General features: G+C 47.9%; 2 protein-coding genes across 2 annotated transcripts in view; both read left to right on the forward strand.

Annotated features, from left to right (window-relative positions):
• Positions 1–21: 21 nt before the first annotated feature.
• On the forward strand, positions 22–10,622 carry MRPL35 (mitochondrial ribosomal protein L35). The gene is made up of 5 exons (XM_073649129.1): positions 22–253; positions 1,756–1,802; positions 1,953–2,088; positions 3,459–3,603; positions 10,387–10,622. The coding sequence occupies exons 1-5, from the start codon at positions 195–197 to the stop codon at positions 10,573–10,575; spliced, it is 576 nt and encodes a 191-aa protein (XP_073505230.1). The 5' UTR covers positions 22–194; the 3' UTR covers positions 10,576–10,622.
• Positions 10,623–14,881: 4,259 nt separating this feature from the next.
• PTCD3 (pentatricopeptide repeat domain 3) overlaps positions 14,882–18,426 on the forward strand; it is a 29,338-nt gene continuing 25,793 nt past the window's right edge. The window contains exon 1 of the mRNA XM_073649130.1: positions 14,882–14,997. Within this exon, the coding sequence (XP_073505231.1) occupies positions 14,939–14,997 (59 nt within the window). The 5' untranslated portion in view covers positions 14,882–14,938. The remainder of the gene's footprint in view (positions 14,998–18,426) is intronic.

Raw genomic sequence — 18,426 nt, forward strand, 5'->3', positions numbered from 1 at the left:
GCAATGTGGACGGGGTAGCGGAACCTCAATGCCACCCGCTGCGCTGTATGTTACTGCAGTGTATAATCTGCACATTACCGCATATCTGTGTGTTCTGTAATAGGACGACGCCGGGATACAGGATGCAGCTCGGTATAACATAAGAGCGGCTCCCCCTTTCTTGTTGGTACAGTCCGGTCGCGGACCCTGACAACATGGCGCTGTCCTGCGGGCCGCTGCGGGCTGTCTGTGCCCGGACCAGACCACTGCTCAGGTAAGGGGAGGACGGTGTGGGGAGCAGAGTGGGGGAATGGTGATTGGGGTGTGAGGACAAGATCATCTCCTGTGTGGGGGGCCGAGACGTGGTGGGAGCCATCACCTCTGCTGGAGGGCACAGCTTGTGTGCAGCCAGCAATATGGTGGTGCCAGGCTTCCTCAGACCTGTTGTCCTCCATTATATCCACCTTGTATTAGGTTGGGTAATCTGTGCTTTCTGGGACTTGTAGTAACCCAGTATCTGGAGCTAGACTCTGAACCAACAGGGAGATTTCAGCTCTGAAGCCTACACCATGGTGAATGCAGCTGTCTAACATGATCCCTACCATTGTGCTAGGGTGTGTAACAGAAAAACATACTCTGGAGTGACAGGTACATGCATTGTGCTTGGTGATGTAAGGCTGCACACGGCTCCTGGCGTGGTCGCGGTGTTTCACACAAGATCATATTTACTGTAGATTAGTCGGACAAGCGACTTCTTCCTGCCTCCTGCCCTGTAGACAGGTCACTTCATTGTGCTTGGTGATATACGGCTGCACGCAGCTGCTCAGCCATGAAGCTCCCGGTGGGGGCGTAGTGTTTCACACAAGATCATACTTACTGTAGACTAGTCGGACAGGCGACTGCTTGCTGCCCTGTAGACAGTTCTCTTCATTGTGCTTGGTGATATACTTCTGCACGCAGCTGCCCAGCCATGAAGCTCCTGGCGGGGGTGCAGTGTTTCACACAAGATCATATGTACTGTAGACTAGTCGGACAGGCGGCTCCTGCCTGCCTGCTGCCCTGTAGACAGGTCCCTTCATTGTGCTTGGTGATATACAGCTGTACGCAGCTGCTCAGCCATGAAGCTCCTGGCAGGGGCGCAGTGTTTCACACAAGATCATACTTACTGTAGATTAGTCGGACAGGCGACTTCTCCCTGCCTTCTGCCTTGTAGTGACAGGTCCCTGCATTGTGCTTGGTGATGTACGGCTGCTCGGCAATGAATCTCCTGGCGGGGCGCAGTGCTTCGGCCTTGTTACCTCAATATCTGTCTGTTCTCTTATTTACACTCCTCAACAATGAATTATTGGTTGTCTGAAGAAGGTCCTACAGCGCTGAATGCACTTGGGCATGAAAATCATCAAGATCCACTGCTGGCAGCTCCTGTGTAATCACCGACCAATGACGTCCCAGACTGCTCACAGTAGGACGAGGAACATGCAGTCTGGCGACGTGATGGAAAAATGGCCGCACCACTGGTCCCACCACCAAACCAATGTAACGCCGAGCTGGAGACTAGAGGGGTCCGGCCACCCCACACCATAATCCCATTGCAGTTCCCTATGAGATCCCCAGGGTTCTGCTGCTGTTGATGGAGCTTTTGTGATTCCTCCCCAGCAGCTCGGTGACTGTTTCTGAGTAGTAATAAGACGTTTTTTTCTATGTTGCACAAAGAGAAAACAAAGTTATTTTACATTATTTTTTCCTTGACATTTTTATTTATTTTTTTCTTTGCAGACAATGGCCAGGAACGTTCTTCCCGCAGTCTGGAGCGGGCACCGCAGGTAGGTGGTGATGGCTGATTTGGTGGCGCTGCAGTAATTGTCATCTGTCTTCAATAAAACGAAAGTTGTAGGGGAGTGACCTCCAACATGGCCGTCATCACAGTCTTTTGTATCAGTCACGTTTATTTTCGTCTTCCTTTTTGTCATTAGTTCTGCTGAGGCCGCTGGTAAATCCGTGTATGCCCAGTAACATACGGCGCGTGTCCGCATTGTGCTCCACGCAGAGCGTCCTCCGACCAGCAGCGCGTGCACCAGCCCCTGCCCAGAGCAGCGCCATTCTCAGCAGGTCAGTGGGCATTTCCCTGCTGTTCGTGTTGTATGGTGTTATAAAGGTTCTCCATGGATCTGTGAGCAGATTTTACACTGCAAACTGTATACATTATTAAATAAATCTAGACCTGATGAGACTGGTGTACTTACTCCGATAATTTGTTAGAATGACTGTATAACCCTTTTTGAAAGTTTAGACTCATTCTATGTCGACCTAGCTTGATTGACAGCTTTTAGGTGTCCCTCTTCCCTGCTGCTGAACCCAAAAAGCCTCCTTGACCACTCCTCAGTGTCCCTTTTCCCTGCTGCCGAACTGCCACCCAATACACACTTGGAAGTATTATTATCAGAATTGTATAGTATTTCAGACATGGATTTTCACAGTAAGTACACCAGCCTCATCTTCTCCATTCAAAGCAGCGAATGCTGAGTTAGAAATGACAACATTTGTATACAGTCATGACAATGCTCTTTGAGCTCCAAACTGATACATGCTGTTCACTGAAGTTTATGGATTGGGGAGCAGACAGACACAGAGTGCCACACTGAGAGGCTGCTGCTCCAATTAAAGGGGTTGTGCCATTTCAATTAATTTTCTACCCTTTTTGCAGTTTGCCTTCCCTAGGTCTACCGGTAAGTCTCCGCCGCTGGCAGCGTTAAAGTCATGTCGACAGCGCAGTAACCAGTCAGTGAGCTTAGCTCCAGCCACATGGGCAGAGATGCTGAGCTCACTGATTGTTTGCCGTGCTGTGCAAGGTGACATCATCACCGCAGCCAGTGCCAATCAGTGAGCTCCGTGTCTCTGCCCCATGTGGATGGAACGCCCCTTCAGAGCCGCTGAGCTCACTGATTGGTCGCTGCGCTGTTGACATGATTTCAACGCTGTCACCCACTAGCTGAGCGGCAACTGAAACCTAAGTCATATATATATATATATATATTTATATTAAAAAAAAAAGTAAATATTTTTTGCACTTGGAGACTCACCAGTAGACCAAAGAAGAACAGTACATTTTTATATATTTTTTTCTTATAACAAACTGCAGCCGGGTTAGAAACTTAATGGAAAGGGAACAACCCCTTTTAAAGTGTTGCAGCTGGATTCACTACTACATTGCTCAGTACTGCTATATAACGTCCTCCATGTGTTGCAGTTTTTAACATGTGCTATCTAGAAACAGAAAACCCTCCATTTCTTTGTGTGCAGTGTATAGGAGACATCATAGCAGCTAATCTCCACCCACCAGCTGAGTGGCAACTGAAACCTAAGTCATATAATGGCCAGAAATGACGTCTTATTCTAAACTGTCGCCGGTCACATCGGGTACACTTTTTAATAGTTTTAATTTAATGTTTTATCTTTTGCCCGTACTTTTGTCTCCTTAGTGTAACTCCTTGGCTTCCGAGCCTCCTTCATCAGCTTTCGAGGACAGTCACTTATATAAGCCTCAAGAAGGGGAAGAGAAAGTCTGTGAGATCTGTAACCAAACGCTTCATGCGTCTGCACTGTGGACTGTGGATACGGAGAAAGGTATTTTTCAGAAAATAACATATGACCACTTAATTTAGTGCTCCCAGTCTTCTTAATTTTATATTCTTTACCAAGGAGGCGGTGCTCACAATAATTTCTGAGTAGAGATGAGCGGTGTTCGACTAGAACTGTTCGCCAATCTCAAATTCGAGCTGTTTTGGGCGGTGTTCGAGTTGTTCGACGAACCCGAACGATTTGCAAAAAATTCGGCTGTTCGAGGTTATGTTCAATAACTGTTCGTGCACCAAAAGCGTGTCCTGCATGTCTGGCGCTATTTAGAGCACCAATCATGCAGGGATTGTCTGCCACTCACTGTAATGCCACAGCCATGGTGGTTGTGGCATTAGTGATTGCCCAAATCGATGGGAACAGTGCCAACAGTGAAACATGAAAAGCCGGTAATTCAGCAGCGGCATACACCGGTACCCAACAATTTAGAACCGAAAGAATAGAGCTTCACACATAGATTAGATAGATAGAAACATGTCAGTCACATATATATGAAGTACAGTGACAGTGTTGATTACTGTACTTGTCATTTAGTGTTAAAATAAAGGATTTATTTAAAAAAAAAATGGCGTGGGGATCCCCATAATTTTAGTCTCTAGCGGAGGTTAAGCAGACGGCTGGGGCAGATGTTTGAAGCCTGGGAAGGGGGTAAAACCCACGGAGCTTCCCAGGCTACTAATATCAGCCCCCAGCTGAATACCTAGCCTTTACTAGCTATTAAAATGGGGGACCCCAAAAAAATGACGTGGGGTCCCCCCTATTTTAATAGCTAGCAAAGGCTAGGCAGACAGCTGGGGGCTGATATTAATAGCCCAGGAAGGGAGCCATGAATATTGGCCCCCTCCCAGGCTAGAAACACCAGCCGTCAGCCGCCCCAGAAATGGCGCATCCTTAGGATGCGCCAATTCTGGCACTTAGCCTCGCTCTTCCCACTGCCCTGTAGCGGTGGCAGTGGGGTAATAGGGTTGGGGTTGATGTCAGCTTATAATGCCAGCTGACATCAAGCCCAGGTTAGTAATTGAGAGGCGTCTATAAGACACCCCCATTACTAACCCCATAGTCAAAGTTAAAAGAAAACACAAACACCCAGAATAAAGTCCTTTAATTGAAATAAAGACACAATCCTTTATTGTTCTAAATTAAACCATACTTACCGTATCGCCCATTCCAGCTGAAGCCAACGATCTCCTGCAATAAAAGAAAAATAATAAAGCAACCTCATCCTTACCTTTCCATGGTTCCCAGGACAGCTTCAGCTCTGCTACATTGAGATGACAGGCTGGACCGCAGCAGAACGCCGCCATCCAGCCTGTCATCCCGCAGACACTGAGAAGCGCAGGCATGCTTGCGCTCCTCAGTGTCTGGCTGTGACGGCATAAAGATGAGCCGACAATGAACTCGGCTCACCTCATGCACGTCACTGACAGCGTGGGAGAATTCTCCTGCACTCAGCGCTTCAGCGTGAGAATTTTCCCACGCTGTCAGTGACGTGCATGAGGTGAGCCGAGTTCATTGGACATGAATGAGCTCACCTCATGCACGTCACTGACAGCGTGGGAAAATTCTCACGCTGAAGCGCTGAGTGCAGGAGAATTTTCCCACGCTGTCAGTGACGTGCATGAGGTGAGCCGAGTTCATGTCCATTGAACTCAGCTGACCTCATGTACGTCACTGACAGCGTGGGAGAATTCTCAGCTGAAGCGCTGAGTGCAGGAGAATTCTTCCACGCTGTCAGTGACGTACATGAGGTGAGCTGAGTTCATTGGACATGACCTCGGCTCATCTGGATGCCGTCACAGCGAGACACTGAGGAGCGCAAGCATGCCTGTGCTTCTCAGTGTCTGCGGGATGACAGGCTGGATGGCAGCGTTCTGCTGCGGTCCAGCCTGTCATCTCGATGTAGCAGAGCTGAAGCTGTCCTGGGAACCATGGAAAGGTAAGGATGAGGTTGCTTTATTATTTTACTTTTATTGCAGGAGATCGTTGGCTTCAGCTGGAATGGGCGTGACGGTAAGTATGGTTTAATTTAGAACAATAAAGAATTGTGTGTTTATTTCAATTAAAGGACTTTTTTCTGGGTGTTTGTGTTTTTTTTAAATACTTTACTAGAAATTCATGGTGGTCATGTCTAATATTGGCGTGACCCCATGAATTTCGGGCTTAGGGCCAGCTGATAATGCCAAGCTGGCCCTAACCCCTTTATTACCCAGTGAGCCACCGCACCAGGGCCCTGGATGAGTTGGGTACAGCGCCAGAAGATGGCGCTTCTATGAACGCGCCATTTTCCGGGGTGGCTGCGGACTGCAATTTGCAGCAGGTGGGACCCAGAAAGCTTGGGCCTCCCTGCGCTGCAGATTCCATCCCCCAGCTGCCTAGTTGTACCTGGCTGGACACAAAAATAGAGCGAAGCCCCACGTATTTTTTTTTTTAATTATTTCATGAAATTCATGAAATAATTAAGAAAAAAAGGGCTTCCCTATATTGTTGTGTCCTGCCAGGTACAAATAGGCAGCTGGTGGTTTGGGGCAGCCCGTTCCTGCCTGCTGTACCTGGCTGGACACAAAAATAGTGCGAAGCCCCACGTCAATTTTTTTTAAAATTATTTCATGAAACTAGATGGCCCGATTCTAACGCATCGGGTATTCTAGAATATGTATGCGGCAGACCCGGCGCAATCAGCAGAGCGGTGTTTAAATTTGGCGCCAAAATCGCTGACTGGTCGCGGCCAGCAACCGCGACCAATCAGCAAAGCGGTGTTGAAATTTGGCGACTATATCACTGATTGGTCACGGCCGGCAGTCGCGACTAATCAGCAGAGCGGGGTTTAAATTTTGCGCCAATAATGCTGATAGGTTGTGGTTGCGACCAATCAGCAAAGCGGTGTTTAAATTTGGCGCCAATAATGGTGATTGGTCACGACCTCGACCATTCAGCAGAGCGGTGTTTAAATTTGGCGTCAAAATCGCTGATTGGTCGCGGAAGGCAACTGTGACCAATCAGCCGAGCAGGGTTTAAATTTGGCGCCAATACTACTGATTGATCGCGGTCGCCGTCCGCGACCAATCAGCAGAGCGTTGTTTAAATTTGGCGCCAATCTCACTGATTGGTCGCGGCCGCTATTTAAATGTGGCGCCCAAATCGGTGATTGGTCGTGGGCAGCGTCCGCGACCAATCAGCAGAGCGGTGTTTAACTTTAGCGCCAAGATCACTGATTGGTCGCGTGCGGAGAGCGCGACCAATCAGCTAATCGTATTGGTGAGGACCGGGGAGCGCCGCTGCCTGGTCGGATACTTCCTTTGCGAGAAGCCGGGAGATGAGCGACTGCTCGCAGCAGAAGTATCCCGACCCGCAGCGCCGCTCCCCGGTCCTCCCTTCACACCCTAGCCGCTGATGTCCCCACAGTATCCGCATGGTGTTACAAAGATCCGGACATTTGTGTTAAAAATCGCTGATTGGTCGCGGGCGCTGCCCGCGACCAATCACCGATTTGGGCGCCAAATTTAAATATCGGCCGCAACCAATCACCAATCTTGGCTCCACATTTAAACACCGCTGTGCTGATTGGTCGCCGACGCTGGGCGCGACCAATCACCGATTTTGGCGCCACATTTAAATAGCGTCCGCGACCAATCAGTACAGCGGTGTTTAAATGTGGAGCCAAGATGGGTGATTGGTCGCGGAGGATATTTAAATTTGGCGCCCAAATCGGTGATTGGTCGCGGCTGATATTTAAATTTGGCGCCCAAATCGGTGATTGGTCGCGGGCAGCGCCAGCGACCAATCAGCAATTTTTAACACAAATGTCCGGACCTTTGTAACACCATGCGGATACTGTGGGGACATCAGCGGCTAGCGTGTGAAGGGAGGACCGGGGAGCGGCGCTGCGGGTCCGGATATTTCTGCTGCGAGCGCCCGCTCATGTCCCGGGTTCTCGCAGCGGAAGTATCCGCACAGGCAGCGGCGCTGACATCCAATTGGTCGCGGCCGCTATTTAAATGTGCGGCACAAATCGGTGACTGGTCGCCGTCTTGACCGCAACCAATCACTGATCTTGCCGCCAAAGTTAAACACTACTGTGCTGATTGGTCGGATATTTAAATTTGGCGCACAAATCGGTGATTGGTCGCGGGCAGCGTCCGCGACCAATCAGCACGGTAGTGTTTAACTTTGGCGGCAAGATCAGTGATTGGTCGCGCGCCAAGACCGCGACCAATCACCGATTTGGGCGCCACATTTAAATATCGGCCGCGACCAATCACCGATCTTGGATCCACATTTAAACAACGCTGTGCTGATTGGTCGCGGCCGATATTTAAATGTGGCTCCCAAATCGGTGATTGGTCGCGGTCTTGGCGCGCGACCAATCACTGATCTTGCCGCCAAAGTTAAACACTACCGTGCTGATTGGTCGCGGGCAGCGTCCGCGACCAATCACCGATTTGTGCGCCAAATTTAAATATCAGCCTCATGCACGTCACTGACAGCGTGGGAAAATTCTCCTGCACTCAGCGCTTCAGCGTGAGAATTTTCCCACGCTGTCAGTGACGTGCATGAGGTGAGCTGAGTTCATTGGACATGACCTCACCTCATGTATGTCACTGACAGCGTGGGAGAATTCTCCTGCACTCAGCGCTACAGCGTGAGAATTCTCCCACGCTGTCAGTGACGTGCATGAGGTGAGCTGAGTTCATTGGACATGACCTCGGCTCATCTGGATGCCGTCACATCCAGACACTGAGGAGCGCAAGCAAGCCTGCGCTTCTCAGTGTCTGCGGGATGACAGGCTGGATGGCAGCGTTCTGCTGCGGTCCAGCCTGTCATCTCGATGTAGCAGAGCTGAAGCTGTCCTGGGAACCATGGAAAGGTAAGGATGAGGTTGCTTTATTATTTTTCTTTTATTGCAGGAGATCGTTGGCTTCAGCTGGAATGGGCGTGATGGTAAGTATGGTTTAATTTAGAACAATAAAGAATTGTGTGTTTATTTCAATTAAAGGACTTTATTCTGGGTGTTTGTGTTTTTTTTTAACTTTGACTATGGGGTTAGTAATGGGGGTGTCTTATAGACGCCTCTCCATTACTAACCTGGGCTTGGTGTCAGCTGGCATTATAAGCTGACATCAACCCCAGCCCTATTACCCCCTGCCACCGCACCAGGGCAGCGTGGAAGAGCGAGGCTAAGTGCCAGAATTGGCGCATCCAATGGATGCGCCATTTCTGGGGCGGCTGACGGCTGGTGTTTCTAGCCTGGGAGGGGGCCAATATTCATGGCACCCTTCCTGGGCTATTAATAACGGCCCTCAGCTGTCTGCCTAGCCTTTGCTAGCTATTAAAATAGGGGGGACCCCACGTCATTTTTTGGGGGGGGTCCCCCATTTTAATAGCTAGTAAAGGCTAGGTATTCAGCTGGGGGCTCATATTAGTAGCCTGGGGAACTCCGTGGGTATTACCCCCTTCCCAGGCTTCAAACATCTGCCCCAGCCGTCTGCTTAACCTCCGCTAGAGACTAAAATTACGGGGAACCCCACGCCCATTTTTTTTTTTTAATAAATCCTTTATTTTAACATTAAATGACAAGTACAGTAATCAACACTGTCACTGTACTTCATATATATGTGACTGACATGTTTCTATCTATCTAATCTATGTGTGATGCTCTATTCCTTCTATTCTAAATTGTTGGGTACAGATGCTGAATTGCCGGCCGGCTTTTTTAAAGAGACGGTGCATGAAAACACTATTATTTTTTTTGATAAATCCTTTACACTAAATGACAAGTACAGTAATCAACACTGTCACTGTACTTCATATATATGTGACTGACATGTTTCTATCTATCTAATCTATGTGTGAGGCTCTATTCCTTCTTGTCTAAATTGTCGGGTACCGGTGAATGCCGCTGCTGAATTGCCGGCCGGCTTTTTTAAAGAGAGCGTCTTCTGAGCAGTTTGTCAGCTTTTGGACACCTTTGAAGGTGTTTTCTATGTGTTTCTATGTGTTTTTGTTTGCCTGCCATTGGTTTTAACGGTGTTCTAAGGTGTTCGACGAACCGAACCGAACCCGAACACTACGGGGGTGGCTCAACACTATTTCTGAGCGCGTCTTTGGGCTGCGTTGCATAATTTCCACCCATTTGGTAAAGATCATAAAATTATTTTGGTCGCACTAAAATTAAAAGGCTTTGGAATTGTATGACGCATTTAACCCCCTCTTTCAGTTTTTGTGCTCTTGGGTTTTTTTTTTTGTTCCTTCTCCCTGTTTCAAAAAGCTATAACTTTTTAGTTTTCCATTCCCGTTAGCCGTTTGAGAGCTTGTTCCATGCGAGACAAGTTCTAGTTTTGAATGACACCATTTATTTTAACATACAAAGTACTGAAACATAGGGGAAAAAATTCCAAGTGCGGCGAAACTTCTTTTTTTTTTTTTTTTTTCTAGAAAATCACATTTCTATTTATTTTATTTTATTTTTTTCAAAAACACAATATTTTTTTTTTTTTTTTATATCGGGAAAAGAAAAAAATCTAAATATAAAAATTAGTCCCTGACAGTAAAATATTAAAATTGGAAAAAAAAAGTAGCTATGCAGTAAAACAAACAGGGACTATATTATTGGGATATACTCTTAATGTTTTGATTCCTATGTCTACAGTAACAAAAAAAACAAAATTACATATATGTAAGTACAGATTAAAATGTATTCCCATCATTAGTGTGTCTGGCCCTTTAATTATATGTAAGTAAGAAGCCGACTTTTATGCTAACATCTAATATTTACAGGCTGGTTATAAGAAGAAGTTGTGGAAGAAGTCGGCCGCCAGGAAGAAGCGTCTTCGAGAAATCGTATTCTGTAACAAAACGCAGAGCAAACTGCTGGACAAGATGACCACGTCGTTCTGGAAGAGGAGAAACTGGTACGTCAACGACCCCTACCAGAAATACCACGACCGCACCAACCTAAAACTATAGACCTGGACCTTACTAAATGTGTAATAAAGTATATATGAGTGAATAAACCTGGTGTTGTACGTTACTGGTCAACCTGCGTTCCATTATAATTTGGGGTATTCAGCTTTTTCCAAAAAACAGTTCCGTACCTGTTCACCAAACTTTGTTGCTTTGAATGGACTCCAGTAAACTTTGGAATGAAGGAGCCATGGTGCTACTGTTTGGGTATCCAGGATTGATGATAACTTGCAGATCCAACCTGCCGATTCCAAGAATGAGAAGGGAGGGAATACCTATAAAAGTGATTGAGAGCCAAACTGCAGTATCCAAGAATGGTGACTACACAGTATGCGGGGTTGTAGTGTACAAATCAGTACACTGTGTTCTTCTGGTGGCCTTAGAGCCTGATAATGGTTCAGTACTGGGTGTGCCGGGAGTTGGACCACCATATCATCAATGTTTAAGTCATAGTTAAAGTTATTCATAAAACTAAGCCTGACTCCTTATAGTGCATTGCTCACTAAGAAAAATGATAGCTTGGTCCATTATTGGTGCACTCCTCGTGGGGCCGGGTGGCTCTGTGCACCCCTGGTGGGGCCGGGCGGCTCTGTGCACCCCTGGTGGGGCCGGGCGGCTCTGTGCACCCCTGGTGGGGCCGGGCGGCTCTGTGCACCCCTGGTGGGGCCGGGCGGCTCTGTGCACCCCTGGTGGGGCCGGGCGGCTCTGTGCACCCCTGGTGGGGCCGGGCGGCTCTGTGCACCCCTGGTGGGGCCGGGCGGCTCTGTGCACCCTTGGTGGGGCCGGGTGGCTCGGTGCACTTCTCATTTCCTTGTTTGTTGTTCATGTATCTCTGCCCACATCTTCCTTGATTGACAGTCTGTCTCCTATGAAGTCTCACGATTGCGCTGATAGTGCGAGAGAATGAAACAAAAAGACTGGAGAAAGGTGTTTCTGCACCTGCACTTTCGTGTGCAAGATTTCGATGGAAATTCATGGACAGATACCTAAATAAGGTGATTGGAATACTCTTAACTAATTCCATCACTACGATGTGCTGAAACAGTCTGATCAGCGAGGGTCCGACCTTTGAGACCCCTCGATGACAAGAGAAGAACTTAGACAATCATGTTTCATGGTCTGATTACAGACCGCAGTGTCTGGACTGGCCACGGGTCTTGTGAAAAACTTGGCAAAGTCGTGTACAAATGGCTACTAAGTTGTTAAGTTCGGGTCCTAAGACTATCTAGTGGTCTGTCATTGGACTGTGAAACCTGGATGTGTGAAACTGGCCTAGGGGTCTATAAGATTTTGTGTTATAGGGAAATCTACAGAGGCACCTGTTCAGGAAAAATTACTGAAAACGTGTATTTCTGTGTAAAGTGTTTGTGGTATATCCATGGGACAAGTCACATTTCCTGTGAATATGGCAGAAATCTCTAGGATGGAAATAACCCTTTTAAATATAGGGGTCACTCATTCAGCTGAGCTTGTTTTTGGGCCTTGTACACAACGGATCACACACATGGACCATTTGGTGGTAATGCACATACAGTCATGGCAAAAAGTGTTAGCACCTTTTGAAATTGTACCAGAAAATGAAGTATTTCTCCCAGAAGATTATTGCAATTACACGTTTTGTTATACACTTGTTTTATTTCCTTTGTGTGTATTGGAACATCACAAAAAAAAACAGGAAAGAGACAAATGGGACATAATTTCCCACAAAACCCCCAAAATGGGCTGGACAAAATTGTTGGCACTTTGCCAAAATTGTGGTTAAACAACTTAATTTCAAGCATGTGATGCTCGTTCAAACTCACCTGTGGCAAGTAACAGGTGTGGGCAATGTGAAAATCCACACCTGAAACCAGAATAAAAGGGAAGAAGTTGACTCAATCTTTGCATTGTGTGACTGTGTGCGCCACACTAAGAATGGAGAACAGAAAGAGGAGAAGAGAACTGTCTGAGGATTTGAGAACCAAAATTGTTGAAAAATATCAACAATGTCAAGGTTACAAGTCCATCTCCAGAGATCTTGATGTTCCTTTGTCCATGGTGCGCAACATAATCAAGAAGATTACAACCCATGGCACTGTAGCTAATCTCCCTGGACATAGACAGTAGAGAAAAATTGATGAAAGGTTGCAACGCAGGATAGTCTGGATGGTGAATAAACAGCTCCAATCAAGTTCCAAAGAAATTTAAGCTGTCCTGCAGGCTCAGGGTGCATCAGTGTCAGTGCGAACTATCCGTCAACATTTGAATGAAATGAAACACTATGGCAGGAGACCCAGGAGAACCCCACTGCTGACACAGAGACATAAAAAACCTAGACTGCAGTTTGCCAAAATGTAAAGTGAGTAAGCCAAAATCCTTCTGGGAAAGCGTCTTGTGGACAGATGAGACCAAGATAGAGCTTTTTGGTAAAGCACATCATTCTACTGTTTACTGAAAACAGAATGAGGCTTACAAAGAAAAGAACACAGTACCTACAGTCAAATATGGTGGAGGTTCAAAGATGTTTTGGGGTTGTTTTGCTGCCTCTGGCACTGGGTACTTTGACCGTGTGCAAAGCATCATGAAATCTGAAGATTCCCAAAGGATTTTGGGTGGCAATGTAGAGCCCAGTGTCAGAAAGCTGGGTTTGCTTCCTAGGTCATGGGTCTTCCAGCAGAACAATGACCCCAAACCTACTTCAAGAAGCCCTCAGAAGTGGATGGAAATAAAGTGCTGGAGAGTTCTGAAGTGGCAGCAATGAGTCCGGATGTAAATCCCATTGATCACCTGTGGAGAGATCTTAAAATTGCTGTTGGGAGAAGACGTCTTCACATATGAGAGACCTGGAGCAGTTTGCAAAAAAAGAGTCCAAGATTCCAGTTGAGAGGTGTAAGAAGCTGATAGTTATAGGAAGCGAATGATTGCAGTGTTTTATTCCATAGGGTGTGCAACCAAATATTATGGTGAGGGATGCCAACAATAGTTGGGGTGCTGTGTGAAATTATGACCAATTTGCCTTTTTTCCACACAAAGGAAATAAACATGTATAACAAAACGTGTAATTGCATTAATGTTCTGGGAGAAATACTTAATTTCCTGGAACAATTCCAAGGGTGCCAACACTTTCGACCTTGACTGTATACAGTATATTATATATAGGAAAACCCCTTCGGGTCATGTGCCTACATTGTGTAAATGTGTTTTTTGTCCCACTGTTTTTTTTTCACGCAGTTTTAAGTTAGAACAAAAAGCTTCAAAAAAACTAAAAAACATGTTTTGGTGCTTTTTCTGCTGTGTGTTTTTTACACTGTGTTTGTGGGACTTTTTTTTCCTGCTCCAATTGTTTTCTGGGTCATATTTTAACTTTTTTTGTTTTCAAGAAGAAACGCCAGAACAGTTGATAGGTGGCTTCTTCTTTTTTTTCCACGTAGGAAAATAACAGCTTGTGTGAGAGTTTTCAACAGATTTCCTTGTGGATTTTGCAGCAGAATCTGCTATAAAATTCAGGTAAAATGTCAGTAGACTGCAGTGTGGAGCTTGAGAAAAAATGCGTGTGCAATTGTAATTGCATTTATATTTATTCTGCGCAATTTAAAAAAAAAAAAAAAAAGGCTTAGAAAAAGCCTAAAAATAAATACATGGAAAACGAGTCAAAAAGCAACAAAAACACAATAAACAAAGCAGATTGCTGTATTTTGATGCCGACGCTTGGCGGTCAGGGTCTGTTCACACAATGCTATGCTGCTGTTTTTTATTTATTTTGTAATAAATTGCTTTAAAATTATAATTTTTGCTGCGATTTTTAAAAATCATGGCTAAAACAATGCGTTTTTTTTTAACGGCAGATTCAGCACCTTTATAGGTCCACTTTTTTTTACCATTAAATTTATTGGCTTTATAACAGATATTTACCCTCTCAAAAAAATAAATCTGGGACTAAACACTTTTTTTATTATTTATTTTTTTGTAGTTTTTCGACTATTATGGTTTCTCAGTATTAAAAATGGCTGTTGCCCATAGCAACCAGAGTTCACGTCTCCACGGCGCGTCAGTAACAGAAAGCAGAGCGCTGATTGGTTGCTATGGACAACAACCAATCCCGTCATTCCTTCTGGTCTCTCACTGCCGGTCTGTCAAGGGCACTAAACACATGTGCGTGACCCGGAAATGGAACGTACCAATTGTTCAGAGAGGGGGAGGGGGGTGTTAGTGGTGAAAGCAGCTTGTCGCTACCGGTTATTGTCGGAATAGTGACGTAGAATAATCGCTCACATTTGGGCAAGAATTAAACACACTCCGGGGTGTACCAGTGTCTGGGTGTAGCGCTTGTTGGGATAACGGACGCCCCTATGTTCTCTTGTAGGTGGTACAGTCCTGTCTTGGTGTCATGGCGCTGCCCTGTGTGAGGCTGGGAGCTGTACGGTTCTGTACAGGGACACTGCTCAGGTAGTATATAGGGGGAAGGGGCCGTGTATGTGGCGCAGTGTGGACTGAGTGTCCGAGACAAGGACGTATAGGGGCAGTGATGTGTGCGGACATGTGCACAACACATGCTTCTGTCCTATGTCCTTACAGGATCCTCCAAGTCATAGAGAGGGAGGGAGAGAGAGTCTGCAGTCACACAGAGAGCGAGCGAGCGAGTCTGCAGTCACATGTGACACCTCTTCTCGGAAGCCCTTGTCTTTACCCTGGGAGATGGGGGGCTCGGAGTCGGGTCCTGTGATGGAGAGATGGGGTGCAGCCGTGGCCCGGACTCGACCCGTGCTCAGGGCCGTCACAATTTAAAAAGGGTGGTATGGGCTTAACAAGGTTGAGTGGCTGATTACGACTATGCCACCTGTGGCACCTGGTGAAGGCCACCAGCGAGTTGGAGTATCTGCTCACTACACCGCTGACTCCTCCTCTGCGCTTCAGCCCGGGTCTCCCGGGGGAAGCCCATCAGGTCCCCCCCTGGTTGTCCCAGGCCCACTCCTCAGCCTCCGGCCAGGTGACTGTTGGTGCGGGTAGCGGTGTCATTAGGGGTTGCTGCGGGTCCTCTGCAAGCGTGGACCAGTCCGGGTTGGAGCCGGTGGACACCTCTGCAGCTTCAGGCACTTCGGGAGTAGGGTGGCATCGCAGGTCCCCACCTATAGCTGCCGCTTGCAGCTCCGGAGCAAAGACCTGCTGCCAGGTGACCGCGCCGGACAGGAGATACTCGGCCATGAGGTCCAGGATAGAAACGGTAGGCTCAGCAGCCGGGGCAGGGGTTGCACACTCACCCGCCGCTGGGCCGCTCGCGACCTCTGTGACCGTGTCTCCTGGGGCTTCAGCTCCTTGGCGGCGGGCCCGGATGCGCAGCAACATTTCTTCCCGCCACGCAGCCGTCGCCGCCTCCTGGGCTTTTCTGTCTCCGCACGAGTCCCGGGGCTTCCTGGCGGAGAAACTCGAAATCTCCCGCTGTAAGAACGCTTCCGCCTTGCTCCCTGCTGGGTGAAGGGCCTGAACCGGGCTCAGAAGGCTCGGTATGTTGCACTCCAGAAGCGTCCATGTCTGCCTCCGAAGATTGCCAACCTCCGACTGCAATGGCCGCACCTTGTTGCTTTTCTTCTTCCTCCTTTTTATGGGCGGTTCCTGGGCGGCATGCTGACAGGCCCGCCTTCGTTCAGCCCTTCCGGTTTGACGGGCATTACCCCGCGGACAGTCTCTGATGGAAGGGGCAGTCCACATTTTTGGCGCCAAGCGGGAGCCCAGCCCACGATGGGAGGTGTCAGAAGGCCATCTTTCCACAGCATTATGGCACCTGTTCTTCTTGGGTGGGCGCCATTTTAAGTGAAAAACGAAAGTCCAAGGTGTAAGGCACACAGTACCCGGTAGCAATGGGTAATTCCTTCCTTTGCTGCGGGCACGCGATCCTGCCGACTACGCCAGGATTGTGAAGCCTGTTCTCGGAAGCCCTTGTCTTTACCCTGGGAGATGGGGGACTCGGAGTCAGGTCCTGTGATGGAGAGATGGGGTGCAGCCGTGGCCCGGACCCGACCCGTGCTCAGGGCCGTCACAATTTAAAAAGGGTGGTGTGGGCTTATCCGGGTTGAGTGGCTGATTACGACTACGCCACCTGTGGCACCTGGTGAAGGCCACCAGCGCTGCTGCAGTCCGCCAATGCCTGGTGTTATAGCAGCCGACGTTGTTACTACTCCCCACAGGCGGAGCAGGGCAGAGGGACAGGATGACGGGAGTAGTAGTCTAGGAAGTCTGCAAAGTGCGGTGTAGCGCAGAATAAAGAGTCCGGAGGCCATAGGGGTGAACTTCCAAGGCTTTACTCACATAAGAGATGGCAGAAGGAAGGCGACTCCCTGCTCCCCGCGGAGTTCTGCGGTCACCAGAGACGAGGGTCCGACAACCTCCGAGTAAGTCCAGCGTTCAATCAGGACCCCGCACCAGAGTGTTCCTAAAACTACAGACCGAGTACTGTCCTGTCTGTGTGTGCGTAGGCCGGGTCTCCCTCTGAACTCCTCTCAGAAAAAGGGCACGGGTGGCAGCTCTGCTCTTTCCGTTACCCGGTGGGATCCTCAGGGCCTACCGGGCTTCCCTGACCAGGACGTGGAGTAGCAAGGTCGGGGGCCGGTACCCCTCTTGCAGCCGGACTCCCTCTGAATATATCAGGTGGCGAGAACAGGTGGCGTATACCGCTCCCGTCTGCATCCTCCCTGGGATCCATTTGCGGTGGAGCTACACTCTTAAGCTCTGGGCCTTCTTGGTCATGGTCCTTAACCGGGTTGAGACATTCCTCGTCTGCAACCTACCCCTCGTCCCAAGGCCGGGGTACGAGGGCTGTGTCTCCATCCGCTGCAGGTCCACACAGGATCCACTTTCAGGGTGGGAGATCACAGTAGATGACAGCCAAAGAACGAAGAGCCAAAATGGCTGTGAATTAAATATGAATTATTAAGTGTCACGAAATGTAAGTCCTCCACCCTCACCCACTAAATGGTTCCCCTAACTCTTGGTTCCCCAGTCTCCCTGTAACCAGGAGGGCAGCACCTAGTGCATTCTAGCCCCCTCTGGTGGAGAAATGTGGTGTTGGATGTGAAGGAAGGGTCCTGACCATCACACTGTTCTTACCTCAGAGGAGGAACACTACACTCCATTAAAGAAGTGCAGCATCCCTGTGGCGGTCGAACCCTCAGGGGCGCCACACACAGAGAGAGAGAGAGAGTCTGCAGTCACACAGCGAGAGAGAGAGTCTGCAGTCACACAGCGAGAGAGAGAGAGTCTGCAGTCACACAGCGAGAGAGAGAGAGCCTGCAGTCACACAGCGAGAGAGAGAGAGAGTCTGCAGTCACACAGAGAGAGAGAGAGTCTGCAGTCACACAGAGAGAGAGAGAGTCTGCAGTCACACAGAGAGAGAGAGAGTCTGCAGTCACACAGAGAGAGAGAGAGAGTCTGCAGTCACACAGAGAGAGAGAGAGAGTCTGCAGTCACACACAGAGAGAGAGAGTCTGCAGTCACACACAGAGAGAGTCTGCAGCCGCTGAGGGAGGGAGAGAGAGTCTGCAGCCGCTGAGGGAGTGTGAGCTCAAACTTTTAATACAACCCCTTTAAATGGAGAAAAAAAGATTAGAAGTTTGGTTTTTTTTTAAAAAAAAGTTGGTTTCGGCCGCAATTTTTCACTTGTTTTTTGATTTTGAGCTGAAGATCCTTATTGGCACAAATTTGGGATTTATGCAACGTTTTCTTTTATTTTTGTTATTGAATTTTTTTCCTCCTTACAGTCGGGTGAATAAATGTTATATTTCAATAGATCGTACTCTTCTTTTTTTTTTTTGTCAATGGTGGGAAAAGATGGAGCGACTCAAATTTTTATATTTTTGGAAAAATATATATTTTAAAATTATA

Source organism: Phyllobates terribilis, unplaced genomic scaffold, assembly GCF_046119375.1.
Source record: "Phyllobates terribilis strain yellow unplaced genomic scaffold, ASM4611937v1 Scaffold_1__5_contigs__length_1240528914, whole genome shotgun sequence".
NCBI lineage: Eukaryota > Metazoa > Chordata > Amphibia > Anura > Dendrobatidae > Phyllobates > Phyllobates terribilis.